This window comes from Filicampus tigris, chromosome 3 (assembly GCF_054856515.1).
Source record: "Filicampus tigris isolate MCC_2025a chromosome 3, RoL_Ftig_1.0, whole genome shotgun sequence".
Classification (NCBI taxonomy): domain Eukaryota; kingdom Metazoa; phylum Chordata; class Actinopteri; order Syngnathiformes; family Syngnathidae; genus Filicampus; species Filicampus tigris.
The window spans coordinates 571673-592406 of NC_141219.1; the positions used below are offsets into that span (position 1 = coordinate 571673).

Consider the following 20734-nt stretch of genomic DNA (forward strand, 5'->3'; position numbering starts at 1 on the left):
TCAGTTCGCGCCGCGGTCGTCGCGCGCACAGCTATGCTTGCTAAGCTGACTCCGACTGACAAATTTCTCCTGACAGGTGTTGCAGCTGAAGGGTTTTTCTCCCGTGTGCTTCCTGGCGTGAATGTTCAAATTGCCTTTCTGCGCAAAGGTCTCGCCGCAAACCGAGCAAGCGAAAGGCTTCTCGCCGGTGTGCGTCCTGGTGTGCTTCCTCAAACTGCCTTTCAGAGCAAACCTTTTACCGCACGCAGAGCAGGGAAAAGGTTTCTCCCCCGTGTGCGTCCTCATGTGGATGACCAGGTTTCCCTTCTGCGAAAACTTCTCGCCGCACACAGAGCAGGGGAAGGGTTTCTCGCCGGTGTGCGTCCGCATGTGCTTCATCAGGTTTCCCTTCTGGGAGAAATTCTCCCCGCACACCGAGCAGGAGAAGGGTTTCTCTCCCGTGTGCGTCCTCATGTGCGTGGTCAGGTTGACCTTCTGGGAGAAGCGTTCGCCGCAAACGGAGCAAGGGAAGGGTCTCTCGCCGCTGTGCGTCCTCATGTGGATCATCAGCGTGCCTTTGAGCGAGAAGCTGCCGCCGCAGACGGAGCACACAAAGGGTTTCTCCCCGGTGTGGATCATCATGTGGCCCATCAAGTGCTCCTGCCGGTTGAAGCTTTTGCCGCAAAACGGGCAAATGAAGATTTCCTGTCCCGCGTCGTCGCCCCGAGAACGTCCGAAGGCCGCTCGGCCCGGAGGGTCTCCGGCGCGGCCCCGGCCTTGCCCTCCTCTCGCCCTCTGCTCCGGCTCGCCTTCGTCTCGCTCGTCTTCGGCCTTCACGATGACTCGGATCACCGGGAACCGGCTGACGTCGGCCCGCTCCTCCTCTTCGCTGCCGTCGTGACGACTTGCCGGCCGCCGGCCGCCTTCCCGGCCCACGTCCACTTCCTCCTGTTCCTCCTTGACGTGAGCCGGCTCCGCTCGCGGCTGCCGGCCGCCGTCTGCATGGACGCAAGAAGACAAACGGAAACGATCGTCAACTATAACCGCGTCCGCAATCGGGCTGCAAAATGTTGTGACATTTCAAAGTTGGAGACTGCAAGTGAACTGCTTGACTGGCAGCACGATATTGGATCAATATTGTGACAATAGAAGAACACAAACTATCAAAAGAAAGTCCTCTTTCTTTTGGTTGTTTGTTTCGAGTGTTTTCTGTTCTTCGGTAATCAGTTGTTGAACAAGGGCCAAAAACAGCGCTTTCTGACCATAAGCAGAGAAAACTAGCTTTTTGCAAAACGAGTCGTGTCAAGGCGAACGGTGACTAACACTTTTTGCTTTTGTGACAGCACAACAAACACGATTTTGAGCGAAGGCTTTTGGTGGTCAAATTAGAATTCAATTACAGAGCTAAAAGCAAGAGGCAGGCCGTGAGTAACGTTGACGCAGCACCTGCTTTTGTCTTCGAGTGCCTACCCGTCATGGAAAGTGGACTGGCGCTTACACTAGCCATGGAAACAAAACGCGGTTGCGGAAGCCGCCGCCGCCGCCGCCGCCGCCGCCGCGCGCGATCCACGCCAAGGCCAAGGAAGGAGAAGGTGCGGACAATCAAATGTCCCGGCTCAGCCTTCATCCCGAGAGTTGCGACTGGCGGTGCAAAGCGGCTGCTCCGGCGCCGAGTCAGCAAAAGAGCCGACTTGGACTTCACTCGGACGCAAGTCCAAGCAAATGCACGCAACTTTCTCAAGCGACCAAAAACACTTCAACGAACGCCATAGTTCAACATCGCAGTGTACGATTAATCGGGAGCTGTAAACGTTCATGAATGCGGTAGAAAACAAAGGAAATTGTGCTTGTTCAGTGAATTCTCAGAGGAGCGAACGCACTTCAAGTGAGTGGCGTGGCCCTTTTAACTCGATTTCATATTGTACTGCAATGCTGTGGAGAATAAAAACCTAAAGTGGAGATGCCCCACATCAGCTGCAAGCTTGGAACTTCCAACTGACCGCATTGCCCCCGACAAATAAACAAGTCACCTCAATCTCACGTTTTCTGTCGTTATCAGCAAAATAAGAAAGAGAAAGAAACCCGGCAGATTCATTGGCCACTGGAGCGCTTTAAAAATCGGGGGGGGGGGGGGGGGCTTCTTTTTACAGCATCTGTCATTTCCATCTTTATTGTTTCAAGCATTCGAGTTTTTATTTATTTATTTTTCTGGCGACTCGACCTGCTTGATTTAGTTTCCCCACGGCAACTTTGCTTGAAATTTGCCGGTCACGACTTGAGACCTGCCTGTGACTTGAGATCTCCCCCGCAGTGTCGATCAGTGGTGCTTTGCTTTTTGTTGACGTTGTTGACACGCATCACGAGAATGGACCATATTTGTGCACTTCAAAACAAAACCAACAAACCAACAAACAATCAACCGTGAATAAAAGTGCGCGAGTGAGAGTGGAGCCAACCTTGCGCGTGAGAATCCATCTGCGCGTGCAGCAGTTGACGTTGTCTCCGTTTGTCTTCTTTTTGGTTCCAGAAAGTTCCTGCTCGGCGTCCGCTGACCTGCTCTCATCAGCCATCCAAATTTTCAACCGCGAAGCGCCCTCTGACCTTATTCGGAGCGCAGCGGCCCAACTGCTCCGACGACAGCGGGAATTAGTCGCTTTTACACATTTGCCCCCCCACACCAAAGTCAACTTTGCGCTCCCTGGGCTCCCGGCTTTAGCATGTTGCTAACTTCCGCCGCTCTTTGTTGGAAGGAGCTATCGCGCTAAGCTAGCCGGAGACGCTTTCAAGCAGGCCGAGAGGAAGAGTGACCCGAACGTCAACTATTGGGAGCCGAACAATCAAGAAGACAGGCGGCGACGGGCGGTCGTCACGTGAGTCAAGCGGGCGGGCGAGCGGGCGAGCGGGCGAGCGGGCGGGCGGGCGGGCGGACGGTTGGTTGCGCTAGCGGTCTGGACGTCTTACTGCGCTCACGTTCGTCCGCTCTGCGCTTCGCCGCCACTGCTTGCTTGTCAACTTCCGCATTTTTCGCCTTCGCGCGACTCGATTGGACGACGGTCTCCGTGACCTCACATCGGCGACATCTCTCCATTCAAGCAAATACAAAACGATCGATGTCATAAAAAAAATCGGAATAATCGTGATTAAATACATACACATTTTTTAGATGAAATACTAAATAATATATTAATAAACAAATAATAAAAAATAATGGTAATTAAAAATTAAGATTAACATAAACAAAATATAATTTAAAAATCATTCCTTCAATAGATAGGATTTTGATTTTTATGTATCTTATAACAAAAATATTTGATAAAGAATTCAACTCAAGTAGATCATATATTGTGTTTTTCTTAAAATGTATTAAACCAAACTAAGCTAGAAAAACAACACAATAGATGTTCGAATGGTTACATTTTCATTGACTGTAATATATTAAATTGAAATTTCACCGAACAACCATATATACTGTTCTAATCTAATGTTAATTATAATTCAATCGAAAGTAAACAAGTAGAGCATCTATTGTGTGAGTTTAATTTGAATGCATCTTACTGAAGCAACTGAAACTAGGTCAACAAAAACATAGTATGTTGTTCTGCAAATTAAATTGTAGTTTTACTAATTTGATTTTGTTTAGCAAATTACATTAACCAAAATTAAAGAAGAGAATTGAAGTAAATGCTACTGTGTCATTCTTCACCTTGGTCGATACCATTTGAATGCATTATTGTTTTCTGCTAGTTTTATTTTGATTTACTTCATTATACTACATTTTTTCAATTTAAATGTATTATAATAACGTGAATTATTTAATTGAATGTATTATAATGAATTAAAGTAACACTGTGTTGTGTACTAAAGTAGTAGTTTTCAATTGAAAAAATGAGGGAGGACATTTTCAGTGTTTAATTTGTTTTTTGGGGGGATATTGTGAGTGATATTGTAAGTCAAGGACTTAGGCAACCAAGCTATTTGGCTAACAATATATATAATATATATATATATATATATATATAATATACACAAATGTAAAAACAGGCTATGAAGTATATGTATATATTCAAATGTAAAACAGGCTCTGAAGTAAAATTATTCTATTTTATTTACTTGGTCAGAGAATGATCATGTATGGAAGCATTTTGCTGCAAATGGGTGGGGGGGGGGGGGTTCTGGGGGGTAGTTCCACATGATGTTGTAATGTGCCAAACTTGAACGTGATAAGTTTCATGCAGAACGAGATGAAGTTACCACATTACGCCTTGAAAACGTTCATCTTTTAAATGAAAGTGAGCATGTTTCTACACGGCAACCTGTCACGTCAAAGGTGAAATTGATCACGCTGCAACATGATTTTTTTTGTTTCTGATGTGGCAGCGACACGCTTCCGTCGGTCTGCGTTTCTGCAAATGACGTAGCCGTGCCGAGCTGTGTATGCCAGCAACATCTAGTGACAGGCACGACCATGAAGCGCTCATCCACTAACAAGGAAGTGACGGACTGGCGCGGGCGTTGCGCTAGGTAGCGTGAGCGGCACACTTGTGTTTCTTGACGTTGTACTTTTCCGAGAAGGTCTTGTGGCACGCGTGGCAGCTGAAGGGTTTCTCGCCGGTGTGCGTCCTGGTGTGTCTCGTCAAGTGTCCTTTCTGGAGAAGCGTTCGCCGCAAAAGGAGCAGGAGAACGGTTTCTCTCCGGTGTGCGTCCTCATGTGTCGAATCAAGGCCGAGCGCACGGCGAAGCGGGTGCGGCACACCGAGCACGAGAAGCTTTTTTCGCCGGTGTGCGTTTTGGTGTGTGCGATCAAATTGCCCTTGATGGAGAAGCTTTTGGCACAAAAGGAACACGCGAAGGGTTTCTCGCCCGTGTGTGTGCGGGTATGTCTCTGCAAATCGGCCTTGCTGCCGAAGGTTTTGTGGCAGCGGCAGCATCGCCGGCGCGCGTTGTCGCCGTGACGCCCGGCGTGCCTTCGCAGTTGCGCCTCGTCCGCGTAGGAACATTTGAGGCGGGCAGGCGGGCGTGTCGTCGCTGTGCCGCGGCGTGGGGGGGGCTCTCCTCCCCCCGCTTTCACCGTCATCATCTTCACTCTTCACGATGACGCCCACGATGGCCGCTTCCTTCTTCTCCTCTTTCGCGCTGGGGGGCCGCTTCCCCTCTGCCTGCTGCTCACAGGGAACTTCTTCTTGGCCCACATCTGCACGACACCACACAATGATCAAGGAAAAGCGCTATACAAGTGAAAGACCGTAATATAATCATCAATATTTTGCGCCGCTATTCATTTGCAGTCAAATGGAAAATATGGGCGTCATATCGGCGTTGAAGGCTGCAAACGCACGCCATCACTTAACTTTGTTTACGCGCCGCTAAGCGCATTTATTGCAAGATTACAACAATCCCAATCTCGTTTACTCCCGTCATGTTCAGTGCTGCTGAACATGACGAAGCTTTGTCATCATAGAATATTTTGCCAGTCTTGTTTGAAATATCGTTCATATGATCTAGTGCAGGGGTGGGCTAATCCAGTCCTTGACGGCCGGTGTCCTGCCGGTTTTCCGTCTCTCGCTGCTGCAACACAACTGATTCAAATGATCGTTTGCAAGGTCTGTAGAAGCCATCCTGATCATTTGAATCAGGTGGGTTGCAGCAGGGTGACAAAACGTACAGGATACCGGCCCTCGAGGACCGGAATTGCCCACCCAAGTCAACCAGATGACGGGATGGGAATGCTGTCAACTCTGCAATGATATTGTCATTTTGGGCGAGGCGAGTGGGAACTTTGACAATGTAATTGAAACGCTCGAGAAACATGTGAGGAAAGGCGTTTTTAAGAAGACCCAATTGAGCGGAACATTTTGAATTTGGAAGGGAATAACGGGCAACTCTCATTGGCAATGAAAGGGGGATGTTTGGAGTGAAATGTGGAAACGGACGGCGATCTATTTGGTCGGGAATCTGCGGAATCCGTTCAAGTTGGAATGGTTTGAATTGAGGGGGGGGGGGGGGGGGGGGGCGAAAATGTGCAAGTACCCGCTGTGCTCGCGTCCGCGAGCGCGTCCAGCAGTTGCCGCTGTCGCCGGTTCTCTTCTTTGCTCCGACAAAGTTCCTCCTCGTACTCGGCTATGGTTCTCTCCAACAGCACGAAGATTTCCTCCACGGCCGCACTCAGGACGCTGGTCGATCAAAGCTCGCAGCATTTTCACTTTACACATGTCGCGAGGACAGCAGATGGCTCGCCGTCTTTTTAGCCGCTAACAAGCTAAGCCAGCTTCAAAAGTGCCCGCAGTAAGACCAACGCGGCGCTGGTGATGATACTTTGTGGTCCAAGTCCGGTGACCCGCAGCACAAAGTGTGCGTACTTAACGAGGAACGGCTGACGGGGAAAACGATATCAAACAAGTGTTTGTTTTATTTCGTTCAAATATCTAGCTAACCTGCTAAGCGAGACGTTACGAACTTCCGCCCGTTTCTTCTTCGTTGCCGTTGTGCGCTTCGAACTTGCATTCGTGTCAAATTATTGCCATCGCCTGGCCAACTACAACAATGAACAAAATCAGTCAGTCATTCATAATAGCAATAATTCATAATAATAGCTGTATCATTTTAAAATTAAATAATCCCTGACTTTGCATGTTTTCGTCTCATTCTTTTCTGCAGTTCCAAATCGATGCAAGTTGGGTTAAAGTGCCCCGCAACTCATGTAAGAATAAGTGTGACAGGAAAATGGATGGAGGAATAAAAGCTGTTTCATTTCAGGCCCCTGTTGAGGATCTTGGAAATTTGAAATATCTGTGCCGTGGGAAATGATGATGTTTTCACTTCATTGGTCAAAAAACCTACTTATTCATCACAAATAATGTGCCTAAATGCATATATCAATGACAGACAACAAATAATGTTCTATTATATGGCACAAACATTGTGTAATGCACACGCGTATCCCCTTTTTGTGACATGTTGGTTTGGTGGTGATTTTTCCAAACGATATGTGCCTTGGATCAATCAAGGTTGGGAATCACTGCAGTGTGGACAAAGACAAAGACGATGTTTGGCCGCCGCGTTGGAGCTGGGCTGCCTGGATGGGGAGCACCTGGTGGCCCCAAGAGACAACCAGGGACGCCCTTCCTGTGGGCCCAATGATTGCCAGCAACAAGTTGCATGTAAGGATGTGGAATGTCACCTCCCTACCAGTGAGGAAACCATGCAAAAAAAAAAAAAAAAGAACTTGACAGGAAGGCAAATGCAAAAAAAAAAAACCTAATGGCTTAAAATTCACTTCACTCCACTTCAATTAAAAAAATACCATCCATATAATACCAATGAAATGCAGGGACAGTTGTTTATCTGCAATAACGTAAAGAGATCTATATATATATATATATATATATATATATATACATATGCATTTATATAACTACAGGACATTTTGTGGTACAAATGAAAGCCACTTAAAAGAAGCTAAAATATGAATTGATTGTGAAGTTCATTCTGCCCAAAGTTTTCCTACTTTTGCTTATTTTTCCCCTTCGCTACCACTGTAATAAAATCTCAATCCTGCATTTATGTATTTGTTATCATGTCTGTTTGATCTACATTTGATTTCATTTAGCCTCTTATTTACACTCTTGGCTCCATTTGCTCACTCCTTGCAGTCAACTTTTTGTTCAACTTGTCATGTAAATGTCAACCCTTTAGAGCGCGGCCTCGCCGTCGCACTTGTGTCTTCCGACCAAATACTTTCGGGGAGAAGGTTTTGTGGCAGCGGCCGCAGCTGAAGGGCTTCTCGCCCGTGTGCCTGCGCATGTGCGTCAGCAGCGTGTACTTCTGCGAGAAGCTCTGGCCGCACACGCGGCACGAGAAGGGCTTCTCGCCCGTGTGCGTGCGCACGTGCTTCAGCAGGCTGTCCTTGTGCGAGAAGCGCTCGGCGCACAGCGAGCAGGGGAAGGGCCTCTCGCCCGTGTGCGTGCGCATGTGCGTGCTCAGGTTGCCCTTCTGCGAGAAGCGGCCGCTGGCAGATTGAGCAGGCGAAGGGTCGCTGGCGGGCGGGGCGCTGCGCGGGCGTTGCCCGCGCCGGCGCCGAGCCGCCGCCGTGCAATGCGCGTAGTGGCGCAGCAGGTTGCACTTCTGCGAGAAGCTATCGCCGCACACGGCGCAGGCGAAGGGTTTCTCTCCAGTGTGGCGCCGCATGTGGCGCGTAATGGACGAGCGCTTGCTGAAAGCGGGCGGCGCACAGCGAGCACGGGAACATTTTGTCGCCCGTGCCGGTTCGCCACGAGCGACTTCGAGTGCGTTTTGTCACACCGGGGAACATCGCCCGTCGTCGGCGGACGGCGAGGACGCGGCGTCCCTCGCCCTGGTCCGCGTCGTCCCTCGCCCTGGTCCGCGTCCTCGCCGGCCTTCACGATGACGCGAGTCAGCGTCAAGTCCTCAGCGCTGCGGGGCGTGCTGTTCCTGCTGACTAACGCTGCACTCTTCCTCTTCCTCTTTAACGCAGGGGGGCTCTGCCTCGTCTTCGTCTTTGACAAGCGGGGGCTCCCCTCTCCTGCCGCTGCTCAGGCGGAACAGGCTCTTCACTGCCATCTGCAGAACAAACGGGCATCGTTTGGAGAGGTCGGGGTACGTAGGCTTTTTGGTCATTATTTGACTAATCAAGTGAAAGCTGATTCGAAGTCTCACCATGGATCCATCCATTGGCAACTAATTGATCATCAAGCTAAATTTGATCAAGTAGCCATTGTTGACTAGAAATTGCCCCGACTCTCCAATTTCAGCCTCCCGACATTAAAACCTTCTCCGATTTCTGTCATTCTCCATGAAAGCAGAACCATGATATTTGCTTGTGTGTGTGTGTGTGTTGTTGTTGCACCCCCCCCGCCCCACCCCCCCCCCCCCCCCCCCCCCCCAAAATAAGACTTCTTCTGCTTTTACTAAAAAAAGGACTTAACACTTTTGGTGATTTTTTTGTTGGGTGTTTACAGTGCAAACCAGGAACTGAATCATAATACTTTTCAACAATAAGTTTATTGTTCAAGATGTATTAATATTGATATTTTTTAGCTAACTAAGAACAATTTTGATGTGCCTAATGGTTTTGCTCAAGCAGGTCAAATTTTTGAACAATGGCCACATTTTTTTTACATTTTTGTTTATATGAATGGTTATGTTATTTTCACTGAATTTACATGTTTATATTTTTAGTTTTCTTACTATATTTATTTACATGCACTTGTTTACAGTAAGCAAAGTTTGTAACATTTGATTAATAAACTGTGATGCGCAACATTTTTTCCTCTCTGAATTTTTTTTTTTTTTTATTTACAAAAGTCAATCGTCACAAAAATGCCATTGATTTTGAAAGTCATTTCTTTCAAAAATATCTTCGCATATAAAACCTGACCTGAACAAGAACAACGGCTGCCATCTGCTTTTACTTTGGAGAACAGCAATCATTATTTTTTTATGTTAATTAAGGACCAGACCGGTAACTTACTCATAACCAGTTCAGTTTCATATCCATTCACTTTTAAAAAGGAAAGAGATGAGTGACTTGAGTCCCGAGTATGGTCACGGAAGCAATCAAACTCGCATCTCAAGTGTACTCCTCAGAAGCTGCTGAAACGGCGACTAATGGACAGACGGCGCACCACATCGCCAGTTAAGTCTTGTTGATTGGTATACAGTTGCTGCGTTTTATTGGCATCAACCAACCTGGTGTGTCGGAGTCCATGCGAGCTAGTTGCAAAAGAGCGTCTCGTCACCAGTCGACGTTGGCGCTGGTTCTACGTTTTGCTTGCTTGCTTGCTTGCTTGCTTGCTTCCTCCTCGTCCGCACTCAGTCGCTGGTCGACCAAAGATCTCTCAGCATTGGGACTCCACACATGCTGCTCATTTGTCTCCGTTCATCTCGTCAACTTCCGCATCGCTTTGTCGGCAGCTAACAGGCTAAAGCTAACCCGGGAAGCGGCAAAGTGCACCGAGACGAGATGACACCGATTGGAAATCAAACCATGTTAAATATTTAAACCGTATCGGGCACACAAATTGCAGAGATGGATGCAACAAAACGAAATTTACAATCAATCGTGATGATGTTTGCAGTCTATCCTGTGCTAACTTCCGTTTTATTCTTCTTTGTTGGTAACTTTAATGGCAGGAGTCATCCACGGCGTTCACTATTCTGCCACACTCCGATTGGATCGTTAATCAATCTGGAGTGTTTATACGGAGCATTTTCTTTCCGATTAGTCATTCGGATCCTTTCTAATCGGAATCCATGTAAAACCGGCTAATTTAACGTCAAGGCACAATGAATTTCAGTTCAATGTCACGTCATGTGCTTTTTTAAAATCAGGATTATTACGCCGTAACGCCGTATTTAAATTTTAACGTGAGAAGTTATCAAATTATAACATGATCGTTTTCACTTCAACTTTAAGACAAAAAATATATAATTCCGATTCGGGTCCCTAGCGGTGTCTTTTTTGTGCATCTAGCTACGTAACCAACAATTGTGCCAACACAGCGCTCCGCTTGAACCGCGTTTTAACTTGAAACGCATCACATATTATAACGTGGAATTTATAACGCTAACGTGACATTTCCCTTTTTGGGGAAGGTTTCTGGTGTAGCAACAATTTGCTTTCTGACTTTCATGCCTCAAGGGATTCATGACATTTTAAATTTGGTAAAAACGTAGCTAAATGGATCATATTTGTACGTCAATTCTTAGGATTGAATTAAGGTGTTGGGTACGTGCTGAGGATAAAACAAGAGCCAACCTCATCTCCCACCCAAAAATAAACAAATAAAAAGGGTACTTTCTTGTAAGAGGTGAGCAGAGTCACTACTTGGGTAGAAAGGTTAAAAATAAAAGATTCCTACGACATGTAAGCATCCAAATTGTTACAGTACATTACGTTAAAAGTGGAGTTTGTGAGTGTGTACGCGGCCACAACGGATGTTTCAGTTCCAATTTGGAGATGGAAATGGATTTCCTTCACGGCTTGTCAACGAACGACATGAGCACATTTGAAAGGTTTGATGTGTTTTATTTGGAGCAGTTCCGCTAGTCTTTCTAGTTGTGGGTTACAAAGTGTCAGATACACGTCTGGAATAGGACTACAAGTGTTCCCTCACTCCTCGCGGGTGATACTTTCCAAGCCCCGCCCTCAGAGGTGAAAAAACGCAAAGTAGAGGTTGACTTAAAAAATATATATTTCATTTTTTATTTTTTGGGGGGGGGGGGGATTTACGCCTCTATTATGCTGTTACGAACCCCCTGACATGGTTCCCACCCTTGGAAATAGTTGTAAGGCAACAAATGTAACAAAATGCAACACGAAGAGTAAATCGCAAGCTGCAGGCTCTTGAGAGGAACGTCCGCTGTAAGACCGGCAACGAAAGATTAAGACGCATTTTTTTGCGCATGGAAACTGTACAGTCTATGGTGTAGCCAGCGGTTTAGCTGCTTTATCACTTCCGGTGGCCGGAGCCACGATTCCTCGAGCTTCCACGAGCTTCGGAAACACTCGGAATGAGTAAGTGAAGCCTACTTTCTATTCGATCTATGGTTGACAACTTGCAGGAAGTGACTTTTATGTATTATAAAACCTATTACCAATGAGAACGTGAATTTTAACAGACTGTGAAAAATGTTTGCACCCCGACCTTTAACTGGTCCGACAGAAGGGAGACAAATCGCAAGAAAACGCGCCAAAAGAGCCAGGTAGAACACCAAGTTAAGGTCACAAATGAAAATCCGCGATAGGTGGAGTGAAGCCACAAGAACCGCAAAGTAGCGAGGGAACACTGTCATATTTACGTACGCACACGCACACCCAAAAAAAAAGGGAAAACATTTTAGCCGCACTGGCACTACCATCTACGCATCTAAATCTACCTGAGTGCTGCTGCCCTCGCCGGCGCAGTCGTGCTTGCTGAGTTGATGCTTGTGCGAGAATTTGCCCTCGCACGCGTCGCAGCTGAAGGGTTTCTCGCCCGTGTGCGTGCGCGCGTGCACGTTGAGCGTGCCCTTGATGGAGAACTTCTTGCCGCACACGTTGCACGAGAAGGGCTTCTCTCCCGTGTGGATTCGGGTGTGTCCTATCAGGTGCCCCCGCTGAGCAAAGCCTTCGCCGCAGAAGGAGCACTTGAAAGGTTTCTCGCCGGTGTGGGTGCGCATGTGCTGGATCAAGGCGGGGCGCACGCTGAAGCCGGCGTTGCACTCGCTGCACTTGAAGGGCTTCTCGCCCGTGTGCTTCCTGGTGTGCCGCATCAGGTTGCCTTTGAGCGAGAAGCGCTTGCCGCAGAAGGAGCACGTGAAGGGCTTCTCGCCCGTGTGTGTCCTCATGTGGTAAACCAGATGCGCCTTGCGGATGAACCTCTTGGGACACACGGTGCAGCTGAAGGGTTTTTCCCCCGAGTGGATCATCATGTGCCGCTGCAAATCGTACATCTTGAAAAAGGCAGAGTCGCACAGAGAACATTTGAAGTGCTTGGCGTCGAATCGCACGTGATCGGGGGGATAGACCCGAGGCGCCTCGGGCCGCGGCAGCGCGGGGCCGCCCGCTTTCTGGCCGACGCCCGGCGCGCGCGCCGGCCGCGACCGCTGGCCTTGCTCTCGCGGGAGCAGCGCGGCAGGAGGCTTGCTGCTTTGAGCCTCCTCCTCCTCCTCCTCCTCCTCCTCGTCGTGCTCCTCCTCGTCATCCTCGTCGTCCCGCTGCAGACTCCCCGCTTGGCGTTCTTTGGGGCGGCTCGGCTCGGGCTCCTCCTGCTCCTCCTCCCCCCGGGAGCTCCACTCCTGCAGCTCCTCCTGCCCCTGCTCGGGGGCGCCGTCGTCTTGACTGACGGCTGCATCGACGCAACAAGACAACGATGCAGTTAAGAACATTGTTCACGTTTTTCAAGGTGGCAGTGCAGGAAATGCACAAACACGAACGCTGTTTGTTTTGAGCCTGCAGCGTTTTTGCGCTCCGCCCCCCCGTTTTTGTTTTTGCTGAGCCGAGAATGACGATGGACTGCCCGTGGTTGGACTTAGGTTGGGATTTTTTCATTCATTTTTTTCTCAATTCAGTTACTTTTAATTGTTTTTTAGATCAGTTTTGTTTTTATCTAGAAAACTTTCCAGGTATAGTTTTTATTGGCTTTAGTTCTTTTTCTTCCATTTTGATTTTTTTTGTCAGGTGGAAGAGAAAAACAAAGGTTACAAAGTTAATGTGTAATAAGGTAAACTTCAATTCCCAAACTGGGCGACCTTCGTTCTTCTGCACGGTTGTAAAGCATTACCAAAATAAACAGTGTCCATTTAAAATGAATCTCAAGAGCTCATGTATGAAATGAACCGACAATGATGAAAACAAAGGATACTTTCACGATAATTAGCCTGGTCAACAGCAAATTGGAATCAGAGAGGCTTTTGCGTGTTCCTCACAACTTTTTGATTCCAATTTAAAAAATGACTTTACTTTTTTTCCAGCACATCAGTTTTTTGAGATGCTTTCGTTTTTTGTTGGTAAGTTTGACCCACAACAGCTAGCACAATAACGGATTTGATCATGCGTCGTAGTTTACAGCGATTACGTTTCAGAAAAACACTTAAGTCATAAATATATTACATATTATTGTTATTATATTTTCATTAGTTTAAAAATCCAATGTGCTAGAGAAAATGAAGGGCAGACTGAGTCAGCAAAAAAAAAATCTAGAAAGGTTTACTTGCATCTCTGATTAAAAAAAGAAGCTGAAAGCTCTCGGCCAGTGTTAGTGTCATAAATGTAGTTTTAGTTAGTTTTTTTTTTTTTTGGCACAGTCATTTTTATTTTATTTCATAATGATTTTTGTAGTTTGTGTGTTTTGTGTACATGAAACTGAACAATTTGTCGTCTTTGCGTTTGCTTCCATTTGGCCTTATTTTATCACAAGTGACAATCTGTTCAATTGTCTTACCTGAATAAATACAATTTATTATTCCCTTCCCAAGGTTTGTTTTTTCCCCAAATGGCGTTCTGAGTTTTTCCTGGCCTTTCCCAAAAGGGGCTGGTGTTAGACCGTGGGGTGTCGCTAATCTTTGTCAAGGGTAGAAGGCCCTTTGAGACTAGTTTGTGTTTCTACCTGACTACAGGTAGCAAGATTGACTTAAAGATACTAAAAAGAAGAAATAGATTGGGACAGAGATAAGCAGAGGGCGAACGGCAGAGAGAGAGAGAGGAAGGGAGAGAGAGAGAGCTACTTCGCGAGCAGGATGTGCACTAAATGCTCACCTGAACCTAACCTCTCTCGCACGAGAGAAAAAGAAAGAAAAGTGACCTTGAAGTCTTGCCAGGAAACATTGCTGAAGGCAAAAAGTGTCCAGATGCGCTGATTGCGAACCAACCTGCTGCGCTGGCGTCCATGAGCGCGTCCAAAAGTTGCCGTTGTCGCAGGTTCTCCTCTTTCGTTCGAGAAAGTTCGTCCTCGTACTCGCTTATGGTTCTCTCCAACACCACAAAGATTTCCTCCACGGCCGCATTCAGCCGCTGGTTCACCAGCGCTCGCAGCATTTTCACTTTACACATTCTCACGCGATTATAACCACGGAAACACGCAAACAAGACTTCTGCACTCACGGCTGATGTGTGCTTAGCATGTGCTGCTAACGTTCTCCGCCGCTCTTTGTTCGCAGCTAGCAGGCTAACAAGCTAGCGAGAGTCGCTTCAAAGTGCCCCCAAGAGACGAGTTCGCAATAAACTTCAATCTTTGGTCTGGCTTGGATCAACCAGACGGGAATCCCAAACAAGTAAAGTGGCACACAAAAGTAGCAAAGGCCGAAAATAAAGGTGAACTTTTATGGTCAAGTTAGCTCCCGTTTAGCGGCGTGCGGCTAATTTGACGTCTTCTTAGTCGCGTTCCTTCTTCTTCGCCGTCGCTTTCAAGGCGCCTTTGGCGCGTTTTGGTTCATTGCGACCATCTAGCGGTCGTTTTCATAAGAACATGTTAGACTGTCAAAAGTATTTTGGCGTTGATTCGATACCTCATTACAACTGTATTCGTTCAATATTGTGACATTTCCCTCATAAAAATACAACTCGGACTTTTATAAAACAATATGTTTAATTGTACTCATTTCATCCCACATGAAATCAATTTCCGTTCAATATTGTGACGTTTTCTCTCATCTTTACTGTCAAAAAATGTCAGTTTGAGTAAGTAAGATATAGTACTAATGTTACCCTCTATTAACATCGTTTCTTAAAACACTGTGACACTTTCGTAGCACGACTTTATTTTTTCAAATAAAATAACATACACCAGACCCTGCACACTTGTGGTTCGGCACCTGTTGAGTCCCCTTAGCACAGATTTCTTTCTCAATATTTTTTAAATGTTTATTTTTATTTATTGTTTTTTTTTGGGTGGGGGCAAGGCTCCATATTGGCGACCCCTGCTCTAAATTGATTTTATTAGCATTAACCCAAAACCTGAAATTTAAAAGAACAAAACTCATTTTACTCAATAGACAAAAAACAGATATCTTCATTGTAGCGGTGCAACGATTAATTGAAAACTGAGTATCAAATCAATCAATGATTATTTTGATAATTGATTAATCAATAAGAGACCTAGTTTGAATTTAAATTGTCTAATTCCTTAGAATTTCAGACGCTCAATAGTAATTCTTCTCAGATTTCTGTACTCCTCAATAAAAGCAGACTGATGTGTTTCCCCGCCCCCCCAAACTAAGATATTGCGAACATGTGATTTTATTTTGGAAAACAGTGATCAATATTTTTGCCAAGTTTCTGAAATATTACACACCAATCCAGGAATTCATGTATGTGCGTTTTCTGCACTGTAAATCTGAAATCAAGTCCTGTTTTGGAACAGAGGGATGGAAAATAAAACATTTTTTTTTTCAAAATCCGATTCATCAACTAGTCGATTTTTGAAATAATCGTTAGTTGCAGCCATACAAGTTGATACGAGTGTTTCTTTTATCCTGTGCGCTGTGTTTGAGCGGTGTCGGTCGTCCCCGCAGCACACTCGTGTTTGTCCAGCTGATACTTGTACGTGAAGCTTTCCTGACACGCTGGGCACGTGAAGGGCTTCTCCCCCGTGTGCGTCCGGGCGTGCTTGATCAAATGGGCTTTTTGAGCAAAGCTTTGGCCGCACTGGGCGCAGCAAAAAGGTTTCTCCCCCGTGTGTCTCCTCAGGTGTGCCACCAAATGAGCTTTTTGCGAGAACTTGCGAGCGCAAAAGGAGCAAGCGAAAGGCTTGTGGCCCGCGTGCGTCTTGGCGTGGCGTCCCAGCGCCGTGCTGTCGCTGAAGGTCACGCCGCACAGCGAGCAGGAGAAGGGTCTTTCTCCCGTGTGAGTCCTGGCGTGCGTGATCAAGCTTCTCTTCCGGGACAAGCGCTTGCCGCAAACGGAGCAGGGGAACATTTTCTGGCTGGCGTGCGTGCTCATGTGCTGGACCAGCGTGGAGCTGACGCTGAAGCTCCGGCCGCACACGGAACAGGAGAAGGGTTTTTCTCCCGTGTGCGTCCTGCTGTGCGTTATCAGGGTGGACTGATCGCGGAATTTGCCGTGGCAGACGGAGCATGAGAAGGGTTTCTCGCCGGTGTGCAAGCGGGTGTGTGCCGTCAAATGAGCCTTGCGAGGAAATCCTTTCCCGCAAAAGGAGCAGACAAAAGTTTTCCCTCCCGCGTGTGTTCTCATGTGTGCCCGTAAGTCTCTCTGCTCGCCAAAAGTTTGGTCGCACCGGGAACATTTGAGACTTTTCAGGTGATCACCTTTGGAGTCCGCGTCGGTCTTGGGAGAGGTTGAGAGAGGAGCTAAGAGGCCGTCTGCTTCCGATTCTCTCTTCTCCTCGCTTTCTCCTTCTTCTTCACTTTTCACCACCACACAGATGACGGGCACTTCCTCCTCTTCCTCTTTCACACGGGGGGGGCTCTGGCTCGTCCTCATCCACCCCGACGATGTCTGCTGGGCACGGGACGACAAAAAAAACAAAAAAACCCACAAGCCACGTACTTAGTATACTTGGGAGCGCCACAACTTGCAAGTTTCTCCAGTTACGAGCTGCCGCGTCGTGTTGCCGGCAGGCAGGGCGTCAACCCATTAGCACTGACGCTTAGAACACTTTGGGATTTTTCATTGTCGTTTGTTTTTGTTATAATTCACTTTGTTTTATTGACTTTTTAGAGCAGTTACTTGAGATTTTTCTAAAAATGCTTTGTTTTAGTATTAGCTAGTTTTTTTTTTAATATACTGTATGTACTTGTCGTTGGTACTAAGTGTACCAAGTGTAGTGAAAATGTCCCTTATATTTCCACTTAATTTTAGTTTGTGACTAACAATGGTCACTGTTCAGAGTTCACAAACTCTCATCTGTATATACCCTATGTGGTGTACTGCAATTCAACAGAGTGGTGCCTCGAAATAACTGGAAGCAAAAGAGCTTTTAGCAAGCTTTTTTGTCTCAAAAGCGCTATTTGATTGATTTCGACTGTCTGGCACGCACTACCCACAACGTCATGACCATCACATCGAACAGCCTTTCATGCTACACGAGACACGGCGCCACCTCTTGGCCGGCGCAGGCAGGGGGACTTTTTTTACTCGGACTCGCTGTATGTCAGCCGGGCAATTGGCTCGTCGGCATTTTGAACCGGATGTAACGCCTCCTCTACTCTGCCAGATTTTTTTGAATCGAAATGGTGACCAGCAGCAGCGCAACGTGCGTAAGAGTAAGTAGAACCGTCAAATGGACTCTGTAGTTTAAGGACTAATGGCTCCTTACTCTTTTGACATTGTTTACCAGAGCTGGGCATTCCGTCTATCCGTTCGGTTGAGTCGGACTCGCCGACGGACGGCCGTTTAAAATTAGAGGCGGAGCGTACTATTTTTGCCCCCCTGCAAAAAAAGGCGAATGGCGGATGACAGTAGGGTCCTCGCGCTGCAGTCGGATGACAAACAACGGACGCTCAATTTGCAGTCAAATGCCAGCTCTGTTGTTTGATGCCATAAAATTGCACCATGGTAAGGAAATATAGACAGACTTAGGAAAAGAAGCCAGGAGCCAAAATGACTGCTCTCACACTCCAAGTGTTCATACTCATTCATCTCCAACGCACTATGTTTGTTGACACAAGGAAATCATACTTGAATTTATACTTTTTTTTTTTTTTTAATAATAACTCATTTTATAAATTTGGTTTGGTCCAAAAGGAACTTATATTTGTCTTTATCTTTTTTTTTTTTTTTTTCTTCACTTTTAAACATTTTCTTGTTTCCAAATCCAAGAGCCCTAGCGAGCGCAGCGTGACGAGGCCTTTAGGGAGAAGCACGTGACTTTGCCCGCGATGAAGATGTGACTACCGACCTTGGTCATCCTCCCTCTTCACCGTGACGACGCCACCAACCAATGGCTTGGGCTCCTCTTCGTCTTTGGCGCGGGGGGGCTGGGGCTCCATGGGCTGGCTCCACCCTGGAGGGCCACTCCTGCCTCACGACAAAAACAAACGCATGACAAGCTTTGGGAGCATTTCTTTGACACGCCACTTTAGCACGCAAGTGCCCACCCGTCGTGCTCGGCAGCAGGACAAGTAGTAGTAGGGCAACGACTTTGCACACGTGAGGCAAAACTGCGCATCAGCTGTCAAATTGCCGGGCGCTGATGGTTGGCACGTTTCGTGATTTAACGCGTTCCCTTGTTACATCAAAACGCCAAACCTCATCAGTTTGACAGGCGTCCATATTGGGTGTAAAACGAGGCAATTCCTTCGGGTTCGAGTCAGTGGCGGAGTCCTTTTGTCTCGTATCACACCAAAGTTACAAGCTATGCAACTGCTAATCCTGTAAAGGAAATAAAAGTCAGGTGGTTCAAATGATTAAACGTTTAAAAAGAAGACACGCGTAGCGACAAGCAACTCTGCCATGGACGTGAACGGGAAGGAATGGCTTGCTTTTGTTAGCTGAATGCGGAAGCCAAACTTGTCACGTTAAAATGTGACATTTGTTTTTATATTTGATCTTAGCTTCAAGAAGCAGCTGATGCTTGCCAACGAGGATTCATGAAGTACGACATCAACGACCAACCTGCATTCTATTCTGGATTCTATGCGCAGCAAGATCCTGATTAAAGTAAGCCTTTTGAAATGAAAACGAAAAACGTTTCCAGGTTTTACAAGTTAGCAGCAGCAGCAGCAGCCGTGGCACCGCCACTGTACTCTGCAGGTCAGTAGATGCTGTTTTAAAACAAGTGAGCGTGAGGCTTTGTGATGCTCTTTTGGCACCCAGCGTTTGGTGCAGATTACATTGAGCAGGAATTTTCTCCAGCGTTTACCCTCACCAGGGTGGCGGGTGTGCTGGAGCCTCTCCCCGCGGACTTTGGGCTAGAGGCGGAGTACAAATTGGATTTTTGCATCTGTTGGACTGTCCTGCTTTTTCTTGTTTGTGGTTTTGAAAGAAAGCTGCAACAGATATGACTCAATTTGCCCGCACGAATAGCGACTCGGGATTTGAGGTGCAAGTCTGTGGCAGATGGAACACCTCCCTCCATCCAGGCAGCCATTTGGCACCTTGGTTCCGTGAAACATGCCTCGCAGTACAACGGAACACTTCAAGTCTACACTTGAAAAAGTTTTCAGTCACTGAAAAGTGCAATAGCCCAAGATTAACACCAGACATCGTATACAGTAGCCTACCTGTAAAGAAAAGAGAAAATGAAACCGACGAGTGACTTTTGGAACACCCTCTCTAATTTTATGTCATGATATTTTTATCTTCATTAGCTCGGTCCCCATCGCTCCCAATTCCAACATCCCATCTACAGTAAAGTCTTCTCCGATAGTTTTTGGGGAAGAATGAATCTCCTCAACGGACTCAGTCATGCGTGTACATAAGTACAAATGAATAACGTAAATGTGTCTTCGTGATCTTCTTGTGTTTCAGCGAGAAAGCTTCAAATAGATTCAAATACTACGACTGGTAGCCAATGTTTGTGCTCTTTCGTGACCCTACCAAAAACGCCCATTTGCAATTGATGTCATTGTTGGCCGTGCAACGAATCGTGCATTAGTGAGTAATAAAAGAAGAAATTGTGCCTGGCATGAAGCTGCAGACGACACTTTTTCTCTCTCAGTTCGATTCAAAGCTCACAGGGGCCGGCGACCTCTGTTGGCTTCAAACGGCGTCCTGGACGACGGAATGCGAAAAAATAGAAAAGAGTCATTTACAAAGGAAAACATATTTGTTTTCTTCCAAACTCTTGTTTTCGCCCATGTTAGCAAAAAATGTGCAAGCTACGCTGCGCATGCGTGAACCTGCCGCCATTGTGGACTGGCATCGACGGTATGTCTCGAGGGACAAACATGAACTAATGAGTGATAGATTGATTGATTGTAACCCTGTCAAATGTCGTCACTTGTTGTCGACATTTAAATTGCCGTTTTGTCTGTCATCCTTCCACGAAGTTGGGACGCTGCTTTTTGCTCGAAAGGCTCGCCAGAAAGCTAGACAATGAGCGGACTGGTCACCAGCCAATGTCAGGGCAACAATAACAAAGAGATGGTTGCATGCAGCAAGGTTAGCAAAAGTTTGCCTAAACTAACGAGTCACCACATAAAAACAGATGTGCTTTTTTTTAATGACATAATTTTATTAATATAACCATTGCGAAAATGTCCTTTGCTTTATCTAAATACACGAACTTTCAGGGTTCATTTTAAATTGCTTTATTTCGGTAGCCTACTGCTGTAATATCTGTAAGGAAGAAGGAAGGTC

The 20734-nt window shown here is 46.6% G+C and overlaps 2 protein-coding genes across 7 annotated transcripts; both read right to left on the reverse strand.

The window, feature by feature from the left end:
* On the reverse strand, window positions 1-14908 carry LOC147149481 (uncharacterized). Its single transcript, XM_086025456.1, has 6 exons — window positions 14347-14908; window positions 11860-12824; window positions 8411-8556; window positions 7714-8188; window positions 4517-4625; window positions 1-977 (listed from the first exon to the last, which is right to left on the reverse strand). The coding sequence occupies exons 1-6, from the start codon at window positions 14525-14527 to the stop codon at window positions 1-3; spliced, it is 2853 nt and encodes a 950-aa protein (XP_085881582.1). The 5' UTR covers window positions 14528-14908.
* Window positions 14909-15696: 788 nt separating this feature from the next.
* On the reverse strand, window positions 15697-20317 carry LOC147149482 (uncharacterized). Of its 6 annotated transcripts, none has more exons than XM_086026559.1 (3): window positions 20111-20317; window positions 18333-18451; window positions 15697-16930 (listed from the first exon to the last, which is right to left on the reverse strand). In XM_086026559.1, exons 2-3 carry the CDS (start codon window positions 18339-18341, stop codon window positions 15944-15946), a joined length of 996 nt encoding a protein of 331 aa, XP_085882685.1. In that variant the 5' UTR covers window positions 18342-18451; window positions 20111-20317; the 3' UTR covers window positions 15697-15943. The 6 variants fall into 6 exon arrangements, with proteins under 6 accessions (XP_085882685.1, XP_085882686.1, XP_085882681.1 ...); XM_086026560.1 differs by having other exon boundaries at window positions 18333-18455; XM_086026555.1 differs by having other exon boundaries at window positions 20056-20316.
* Window positions 20318-20734: the final 417 nt, after the last annotated feature.